The sequence below is a fragment of the Cicer arietinum genome, chromosome 1, assembly GCF_000331145.2.
Source record: "Cicer arietinum cultivar CDC Frontier isolate Library 1 chromosome 1, Cicar.CDCFrontier_v2.0, whole genome shotgun sequence".
Classification (NCBI taxonomy): domain Eukaryota; kingdom Viridiplantae; phylum Streptophyta; class Magnoliopsida; order Fabales; family Fabaceae; genus Cicer; species Cicer arietinum.
The window spans coordinates 45,684,752-45,695,702 of NC_021160.2; the positions used below are offsets into that span (position 1 = coordinate 45,684,752).

Here is a 10,951-nt window from a genome sequence, read left to right on the forward strand (position 1 = left end):
CTTTATATAATCCATAACAAAATTCATTGTAAAATTTTAAAAATTTCTAATTAAAAATGATTGAAATAAAATTATGACTAAAAACATATCAACATTGTAATATTTTCGTATAACTTAAAGGATTACGGAATATATAAATGACTAACTTGTTAAAAAAAATTAAATGGTCAATATAATTTTTTTCGTGTAACTTATAATACATAAATGACTAACTTGTTAAAAAAAATTAAATGGTCAATATAATTTTTTTTCGTGTAACTTATAATACACTTAAATGATTATAGAATATATTTTGCCAAAAATTTATTAAAACTGTTTTTTTTTTAAAGACAGACTCTTATAGTGATAGCAATAAACTTCATAAATACTCCTTCATTTTATTTCAAAACTTTGGTAGAACTCAGTTAGTTAGAGCTAGTGACAATTTTTGCCGTCTCCTAAGTTCGAACTTGGCATCTTTCAATAATCCCTGTTTCCCCATATTTGGCCATTAAGATAGCTCCTTGAATAAAAAAGAAAAACATTCAGTTTAATTTTAAAAATTTGGCTGTTTTAGAAACCCAAAATATATTATGATCCATAGTAAATATATGTTGAGTTATAATGTCATATTGTACCCAAAAAAAACAGTTATTGTAAAAGGTAAAAACTCTATCATAGATGATTTTTATGAGTTGTCCATTAAATATGAATCTAATTGTCATCCTCCACACAACTCATTTTATTATTAATTTCACAAGCTATTTGTCAACAAATAACCAAGCTATTTGTCAACAAATAACCGATATTTTTGTGTGAACCTGTGAGAAAGTTAATTAACATTTACAATAATAAAAGAAGATGAAAGTTTCCTATACATTTTTTTCTCTGCAGTTTTATATGAGGCTAAGCAGAGATTGCCTCCAAAAAATAGAACGTGTAGCTTATGTTATTAGAATTGAATACCTACAACAAATGGTAGCTCTAGCAATAGTCTAATGTGGACTAATACTTGAAAACTGTTCAAAATTTCAACGACCACAAACTCTGTTTTTAAGAAATAGAAGTTCATAGTCCTCCTCATTTTTAAGATTGAGAAAGTGACTTGATTGATGCATGTAAGATAAGAACAAGGGAAAAGAAATATGTGTCTCTCAAAACCAAACTCGTCAAACCGACATCAATCAAGTCACCCTCTCAACCATAAGGACGAGGAGAACTGTGAGCTTCTACTTCTGAGGAGTGTTGCTGACCATCGTTAGAGTTTCAGATGATTTTTAAGCACTTATCTACGGTAGATCATGAGTTGTGCTGGTCCACAAAAACCCTTCGCTAGCTCCAGCAATGAAAAACTACTTCTACAAATATCTGATGAGTTCCACTGCAAACTTTCCTTTCTTTGTGGTGTTTACTTCTCCAATCTGGACCAAAATGAAATTTAAATAAAACATTACTCAAAGGGAAGTGGTTTATATCCAAAGTCATTCAGATGATCATGGCCTTCTTTTAAAGTTTTTACAAGTTACCTTTAATCTTCCCAATCCACTAACTGATACAATATCGCCACTCTTGATTGTGGTTCCTTTGGTAGTAACAGGTATCCAATTGATACGTACATCGCCATTGCTATGAGCACGATATGTTTAGCACAGTCATCATGTAAATGTATGCAACAAAATCATGGCAAAGAGTTTATATACGAATCATGCTCAAATAATGAATGTCATATGCCAACATAACCAAAGGGTACAAAATCTATGCATAAGAATACACTTCTAGATATTGGAAACATTGAAATAAAGTGTATGAAAATCAGGGAATAATATGCTAAGAAGCTGATGTGCTTAAAGCTAAATCATATTCCCAGACATTCAATATATGGTGGCTTCTAGGTGGAGAAGTGTCTCATATGGTCTACGGTGGATCGACGCATGAAACTTGTTGGAAAGTCTAGTCACAGTAAGTGTTGCTACCTGTAAGTACAAACAAGTTCATGCTATTACTTGTCCTCACGACTAAGATGGTGACACAATCAGTGTGGGTTCGACAAAAAATAAGGAAAACAAATATTAGTGCCTTAAAATTCAACTTATATCCGTCTTCTCTTATTTTTGTTAAATCAACACCGATCAGGTCACTGTCTCAGGCTGATCTCAGCTGTAAGAACCATTGTTTCACTATGCAGAAACAGATTTGGAATAGGAATCAGAAAACAAGTTCTCAAGGAGCAGTGTATACAATTGTAAGCAACCAAAAATTCAAAAATATTCCACTGACATGATATATAAATTGAGGATTGCCAACCTGATCATGTCAACTAGCTTTGAACGTGAAACTTTAAATCCTGCACTAGCTACTGCATCAACTCTTAGTGATGCTTCTACAGTTTTGAATGACTTTGTTCTGCACAATAAACAAAAATTGGTGAAGTCTGAAATCACACAATTAAGTATTATTTTAACTTGAGACCAGGATCAATATGACACCTTGGCGGTTCATAATCAAGAGAAATTAATGGTATCTTGGTGCAAGTTACAGAAACATTACGAACCTGAATAAGAATACAATCAGAACACAATTAGCAACACTAATACAATATTCAAGCTGCTTGAAATTAATTATCAAATGCTCAATACCACAATTATTTCCTTTTAGTCTAATAATTAGATGTTTTGAGAAGGTAAACTGTAACGCTACCTTATCCAGTGCTGACATAAGAAATTCAACAAGTTCTGGTACAACAATTATCTGAGCACCTTGTTCTCCCTGGATAGTCAAGGCAACAAAGTCAGAGTTTCCTAAAATATGAGGGGTTTTATGCATAAGCATATTGCGAAAATAAACAAAAATATATTTATTAGGAAATCAACAAAATTGGACGAATAAAACATAGAATGAATGCAAATAAGATCATGCAATCCAGGTCATGTCCAAAATCGACTTGTAAGGTGAGAGATGTCTCGCACTTATAAACATTTTCATAAGCCAAATCTCATCTAATGTGGAATTCTCAACCGTCACAATGATTTAACTTTGTTCAAATGCATCCTATGAATAATTTTACAATATAATAGAAATATTGAGTCATAAAACAACAAAATGAAGTCAATAATTAACATGAGAGATGTGTACAACTTTAAACAAGATTCTTTTACTATCTATGTACAGGCCATGACAGATAAAATTAAAATTAGAACAAATCAACAAATAGAGAGCTCATGAGATGGCATATTCCTGTGTAGTATCTAATCTAATATGTAACAAATTGCAGATTATGATGTGCTACAGTAATATTATAGCTGAAGTCTATCACAATTCCATTTAACTACATATCATGCTTTCCTTAATACAGTTTCATCATTGTTGTATTACATAGTAGGAGCTACTAATGCATTTCTATTTATATGTACATCCATTAGAATGTCCTAATGTTCATTCAACAAACATAGCTGTTTCTTGTGAAAACTTCACTGATCCTCAGTTGGATATAAAACATCACATAAACGTGGTTAAATAATAATAATATTATATTCTGATGTTACTACCAATTGTGCAGAAATAAAATTCTAGGCAGAAAGTTCATGTAATAAATGAGGAAAAATATAGAATACCTGCAATATAATATCTCCAAGTTTTTCCCTGGAAATTCCTGTACCAAGAATTGAGCCGAGGAAGTCACCATGAGAGCAAGGTTCAAACTGGAAGTTCCCTGTAATGCTGAAAAGAGTAATTTTATGTAAATACAAAGAAAGGCGTCTATAATTTCTATGCCGAGCTTGGCAATTTCGGTAACAAAATTTACCTCGATGCCGAAATAATATCTGGATCACTTGTCAGTTCATCTGGATGTCCAACAGAAATCCGGCACCGTTCAGCCTAGAGAGCATATATGTTATGTGTCTAAAAGCAATACAATGCAAACACTTTACAGTATCAAGGTAATGGAAAACAGTTATATCTAGAAAATTACCTGCGGATAACCTCCTTGAGCAATTGCTTTAATATCTGCTAATTTTTCCAATACTTGCATAGATTCCTTTAGCACTGGAGGAGTTAGAAAATTTGTATGGAGAATCTCTCGTTTTAATGATGCTCGTCTAGCCTACAACAAACTCAAATTGAATAACAACCAAGTCAAGGATTAAACGAAATTCATAAGGATCAGGGGGGAAAAAAAGTACCATCTCAAGAACATGCTTCACTTCATTTGCTACACTTTTTTCCCCAACTCCGTTGAGCAATACATCAGCTTCTCCTCTTGAAGCTTGTACACTCTGGCTTACAGTTGAAGCTGCGCGTGACAGAGCATTAAAAATGTGAAATTGGATGGTTTAGGGTTTAAAAATAAAAAGGATGAAGAAAGTAGAGACCTGAAGAAGTGGAAAGGAAGGTAAGGTTCGTTTGAAAAGAGACATTGTTGCGGAGATTATGAGAATGAAAGGCATGAGTTACTACTCTTCTTAAACACCACGTTGTTCCAAAATTAGTGGCAGCAGCCATGGCCGAATAATTTGGATAGAGCTCGAGAATAAGGATTTAGCTTCTATCCAGGTTACACCTCTGCTACTAAAAGATTCATTAGTGGAATAAATCACTAAATTATTTGGTAAATTCTTTGGTATATATTATAAATATTTTAATTAACATGCACTTTACATCTCATTCATAGTTCTGATTTTTTTTATTTAATTATCATAAAATTAAAATGTTTTAATTATTTGACCATTAAATTCAATTACAAATTATGTCGATAAAAATAATTTGTATCTATGTCTATATTATATACAAATACAATAAAATCTATTATATATATTTAAAACAGACTCCCGATGCCACATCATCATATTTTGCCACATCATCGTATTTTGCCACTTCAACATATTTCATCCACATCAGCCAAAAGGCTGGTGGGTACCTCATGAGAGTACCCCTCCTCTTTCAACAACTTTTCATCTTCCTTCCACAATTTCTTTAATACCTCCAAAATCTATATGTATTTTGCCACTTCAACATATTTTATCCACATCAGCCAAAAGGCTGATGTGTACCTCATGAGAGTACCCCTCATCTTTCAACGACTTCTCATCTTCCTTCCACAATTTATTTAATACCTCCAAAATCTATTTGATAATTGTTGGGGTTGATTGCAAGTCCCACATCCTTTAGTGTGTGAGAATAAGGAGAAGGCCAATGCTATATATTGGGTTTTAGTCCTTTGTTTTCAAATGCACCAGTCAGCAATAGCACTTTAAGCTTGTATCTGACTTAGTTTAAATATTTGCTTTGTAAGAGTGTGGTTGTACTGGGGGTGTCTGGGGTGTGAGTGAGAGAAGTCTATGTGATGTAACAATTTTCACATAGTATTAATTCTCTGGTTGCCGGTTTAGGCAGCGGCCGTGGTTTTTTCTCCGGCTTTGGGGTTTCCACGTTATATTCTTGTGTTGTGATTGTGTTTTAATTCTTTTAACTTATGCTATTTTTCCCAAAAACTAGTATCAAGAGCCAAGGTTCGGAGGTTCGGTAGGATAATTTTTCTTAGTATGCTCTGTGGTTGCAGCTTTGTCTGATCTTCCACATCAGAAAAGAATTATCCTTGGTATTGTTAGGGGAAAGGTGATACTGTGAAAGTGTTGTTTAGGGAGGTTCTGGCTAAGGAAAGACTTGGTATTTAAGCGTGTCTGTTGTGACCCACCTCTCTTTCTTGGGAACTTACCTGGTGCACAGTTTACAGTCTGCGTGCAGCTGCTATGTCTTATTCAAGCGCTATGAAGTTTGACATAGAGAAGTTTGATGGAAGAATCAACTTTGGCTTGTGGAAAGTACAAGTCAAGGATCTGCTTATACAATCAGGATTACACAAGGCGTTGAAAGGAAACACTTCCAACATGGAGGACGACAAGTGGGAGGAACTAGATTTGAGAGCTGCAAGTGCAATTCGTCTGTGTTTGGCAAAGAATGTTCTTGCGAATGTGCAGAATCTGTCATCAGCCAAGCAACTCTGGGAGAAGCTTGAAGGGTTATATCAGGCATCTCAAATCGGTTGTTGTTGAAAGAGCAATTCCACAATCTGCGCATGGATGAAGGTACGAAAATCTCTGATCATCTTAGTACTTTGAATAATATTGTCTCTGAGTTGGAATCTATCAAAGTTGAGATTGATGATGAAGATAAAGCGTTAAGGCTCATTTTGTCCCTTCCACCTTCCTATGTTCATCTTAAACCTGTTCTGATGTATGGGAAGGAAAGTTTGAGTTTTGAAGAAGTTGCAACTAAAATTATTTCTGAAGAAAGGAGAATGAAAAATGATGAAAGCACTTCATCAAGCTCAATGTTGCTGACTAGAAGTGGGGCTAATGGGAAGAAGATACATGCAAAGAATTTGGTGTGCTGGGAGTGTGGAAAGCCTGGGCATGTGAAGAGAAATTGTCCAGGTGGAGCAGTATCTGAAAAAGACTCTGAGACAAGTGCTGGCAAGGTCTCCCTTGTTTTGGGAGATGATGGTGATCTCATCTAGAAGATAAAGTTTGTCCTTATGGTATTTCCGCTATACCATGAAAAAGGACAAGTTATTGCTAGCGGATTCAGAACAACACACGGGCATTGGTTGGCATTGATGCATGTTGGGGTTGATTGCAAGTCCCACATCCTTTAGTGTGTGAGAATAAGGAGAAGGCCAATGCTATATATTGGGTTTTAGTCCTTTGTTTTCAAATGCACCAGTCAGCAATAGCACTTTAAGCTTGTATCTGACTTAGTTTAAATATTTGCTTTGTAAGAGTGTGGTTGTACTGGGGGTGTCTGGGGTGTGAGTGAGAGAAATCTATGTATTGTAACAATTTTCACATAGTATTAATTCTCTGGTTGCCGGTTTAGGCAGCGACCGTGGTTTTTTCTCCGGTTTTGGGGTTTTCCACGTTATATTCTTGTGTTGTGATTGTGTTTTAATTCTTTTAACTTATGCTATTTGAATATCATCATCATTTCATACAATCTCTTATTAATATCATAATCATTTCCAACAAAAAGAGTATGGTTGACAAGTATTCACATGTGTTAATCATGATTCATATTATTTATTTGGAAATAGACTTATAGCGCACCCGTGGTCCCTTAACTTAATTTCAATAAACAATTTAGTTTTTTTTTTATCAATTTTCTCCGATTTGGTCCTTTATTTTAATTTTAAGTGACAATTTGATCTTTTATGTTTTAAAATGTCAATAATGTTATCCTTTTTATTGTGCAAAAATTCATAAAAAATTTCAAACAAGATTCATAAAATTAATTATCATTCCCAATATGATGCAAATTTCATCAAATTCATAACTTAAATCTTTAAATAAACTCATATTTTCATCTCTAACAACATCAAATAAAGAATGAAAATATGAGTTTATTTGAATATTTGAGTTACGAATTTGATGAAATTTGTATTGTATGCAAGAATATAGTTAATTTTATTGGTTTTGTTTTAAAATTTTGATAAATTTTTTAAATTTTTGTAAAAAAAATTTAACATTGTTGACATTTTAAAACATAAAAGATCAAATTGTCACTTAAAATTAAAATAAACGACCAAATCAAAAAGAAAAAAAATTAATAATCTAAAACGTTAACTGAAATATTAATACAAATTTTATCATCTTTCCAGTCTTTAGTACAATTTTTCTATGGATCTCACATTTCGTGAACACGTGTCCTTATCTTGTTGTGTACTGTTTCACTTAGGGACCAAATTGATACTGTTTCACTTAGGGACCAAATTGATAACAAGTCGTTAAATATAAATATCTAATTGATGGTAAATGTTTACAATTAACAACCAAATTGACAATTTATGTATCTGAAATTTAATAGAAGGATGAGTTTGAGTAACATTTGATAGAGTTAGGAACATATTTAAAATCTCAAGGACTGATGTGAGAGGGGTGTAACAAATTTAGATATGAATTTGGTGGTTTACTCACTAAAATACTTACAAGAGTCCTGACATTTATAGGAAAATCAAAAGGCAATAAAACATGCAAAAACTTTTTGTTTTTAATAACTAATCATAAAGATGAATAGCTTTAGTTGAGATATTTCATACCTTAAGCCTGGGTCATTTGTGCAAGGTGTGAAGAACCAACCCTGAGTGCAAGTATATCCAGAGTATATAATCTACAACAAAATGAAAAACTAATTGATCACTATTATTGACAAAACTAAAATTTATACATCATTATTATGTTGCACAAAAAGATAGTAGTTGGTTAATGTAAACATAGATGTAAATAGATGTGTATATAATACAAATAAAGCATGCTTCCTTAAGAAAACTAACATTATGAATATTTCCTAAATTTAAGTACCATGAAATTAAGGTTGAGTAATAAAAATTTTATAATTTATAAATTTATTATAAATTATTACCATTGGTAAATGACTAATAATATTATAAAATAATTTATAAATTTATTATAAAATAACTTATAAAATAATTTGATAATAATATAAATTATAAATTATTATCAAATTGTAAAATAATTTATAAATTATAAATTTATTATAAATAATTGTAAAATAATTTTATAATTTATAAATTTATTATAAATTATTACCATTGGTAAATGACTAATAATATTATAAAATAATTTATAAATTTATTATAAAATAACTTATAAAATAATTTGATAATAATATAAATTATAAATTATTATCAAATTGTAAAATAATTTATAAATTATAAATTTATTATAAATAATTGTAAAATAATTTTATAATTTATAAATTTATTATAAATTATTACCATTGGTAAATGACTAATAATATTATAAAATAATTTATAAATTTATTATAAAATAACTTATAAAATAATTTGATAATAATATAAATTATAAATTATTATCAAATTGTAAAATAATTTATAAATTATAAATTTATTATAAATAATTGTAAAATAATTTTATAATTTATAAATTTATTATAAATTATTACCATTGGTAAATGACTAATAATATTATAAAATAATTTATAAATTTATTATAAAATAACTTATAAAATAATTTGATAATAATATAAATTATAAATTATTATCAAATTGTAAAATAATTTATAAATTATAAATTTATTATAAATAATTGTAAAATAATTTTATAATTTATAAATTTATTATAAATTATTACCATTGGTAAATGACTAATAATATTATAAAATAATTTATAAATTTATTATAAAATAACTTATAAAATAATTTGATAATAATATAAATTATAAATTATTATCAAATTGTAAAATAATTTATAAATTATAAATTTATTATAAATAATTGTAAAATAATTTTATAATTTATAAATTTATTATAAATTATTACCATTGGTAAATGACTAATAATATTATAAAATAATTTATAAATTTATTATAAAATAACTTATAAAATAATTTGATAATAATATAAATTATAAATTATTATCAAATTGTAAAATAATTTATAAATTATAAATTTATTATAAATAATTGTAAAATAATTTTATAATTTATAAATTTATTATAAATTATTACCATTGGTAAATGACTAATAATATTATAAAATAATTTATAAATTTATTATAAAATAACTTATAAAATAATTTGATAATAATATAAATTATAAATTATTATCAAATTGTAAAATAATTTATAAATTATAAATTTATTATAAATAATTGTAAAATAATTTTATAATTTATAAATTTATTATAAATTATTACCATTGGTAAATGACTAATAATATTATAAAATAATTTATAAATTTATTATAAAATAACTTATAAAATAATTTGATAATAATATAAATTATAAATTATTATCAAATTGTAAAATAATTTATAAATTATAAATTTATTATAAATAATTGTAAAATAATTTTATAATTTATAAATTTATTATAAATTATTACCATTGGTAAATGACTAATAATATTATAAAATAATTTATAAATTTATTATAAAATAACTTATAAAATAATTTGATAATAATATAAATTATAAATTATTATCAAATTGTAAAATAATTTATAAATTATAAATTTATTATAAATAATTGTAAAATAATTTTATAATTTATAAATTTATTATAAATTATTACCATTGGTAAATGACTAATAATATTATAAAATAATTTATAAATTTATTATAAAATAACTTATAAAATAATTTGATAATAATATAAATTATAAATTATTATCAAATTGTAAAATAATTTATAAATTATAAATTTATTATAAATAATTGTAAAATAATTTTATAATTTATAAATTTATTATAAATTATTACCATTGGTAAATGATTAATAATATTATAAAATAATTTATAAATTTATTATAAAATAACTTATAAAATAATTTGATAATAATATAAATTATAAATTATTATCAAATTGTAAAATAATTTATAAATTATAAATTTATTATAAATAATTGTAAAATAATTTTATAATTTATAAATTTATTATAAATTATTACCATTGGTAAATGACTAATAATATTATAAAATAATTTATAAATTTATTATAAAATAACTTATAAAATAATTTGATAATAATATAGATTATAAATTATTATCAAATTGTAAAATAATATATAAATTATAAATTTGTTATAAATAATTGTAAAATAATTTTATAATTTATAAATTTATTATAAAATAATATTATTATTGAGAGGAGGATTGAAGGAGATTAGGCATTGAGAGCATGTTTGAGAGGAGGATTGAAGGAGATTAGGCATTGAGAGCATGTTTGAGAAGGGAGAAAAGAGGAGAGGTCCACATCAGCTTTTTTGGTGATGTGGGAAATATTTGTATAGGTGGATGAAATAGAATGAGGTGGCATTCGGCGATTTCTCCTTCGTTCACCGTCGGATCGGGCTGAAATTTGGACAGCAGGTTCGTGACTCGTGGTACTTCATTCTGACCGTTTGGATCGTCGATCAGAGGTCTGAGGTGGGAGACATTGA

At 27.6% G+C, this 10,951-nt stretch overlaps 1 protein-coding gene across 2 annotated transcripts; it reads right to left on the reverse strand.

Annotated features, from left to right (window-relative positions):
• Positions 1 to 828: 828 nt before the first annotated feature.
• On the reverse strand, positions 829 to 4,569 carry LOC101494002 (uncharacterized). Of its 2 annotated transcripts, XM_004488668.4 has the most exons (10): positions 4,350 to 4,569; positions 4,161 to 4,270; positions 3,950 to 4,081; positions 3,782 to 3,855; positions 3,591 to 3,696; positions 2,677 to 2,745; positions 2,466 to 2,530; positions 2,284 to 2,382; positions 1,506 to 1,605; positions 829 to 1,400 (listed from the first exon to the last, which is right to left on the reverse strand). In XM_004488668.4, the coding sequence occupies exons 1-10, from the start codon at positions 4,477 to 4,479 to the stop codon at positions 1,338 to 1,340; spliced, it is 948 nt and encodes a 315-aa protein (XP_004488725.1). In that variant the 5' UTR covers positions 4,480 to 4,569; the 3' UTR covers positions 829 to 1,337. The 2 variants fall into 2 exon arrangements, with proteins under 2 accessions (XP_004488725.1, XP_073221392.1); XM_073365291.1 differs by lacking the exons at positions 829 to 1,400; positions 1,506 to 1,605 and adding an exon at positions 1,671 to 1,952.
• Between the last annotated feature and the right edge of the window lie 6,382 nt (positions 4,570 to 10,951).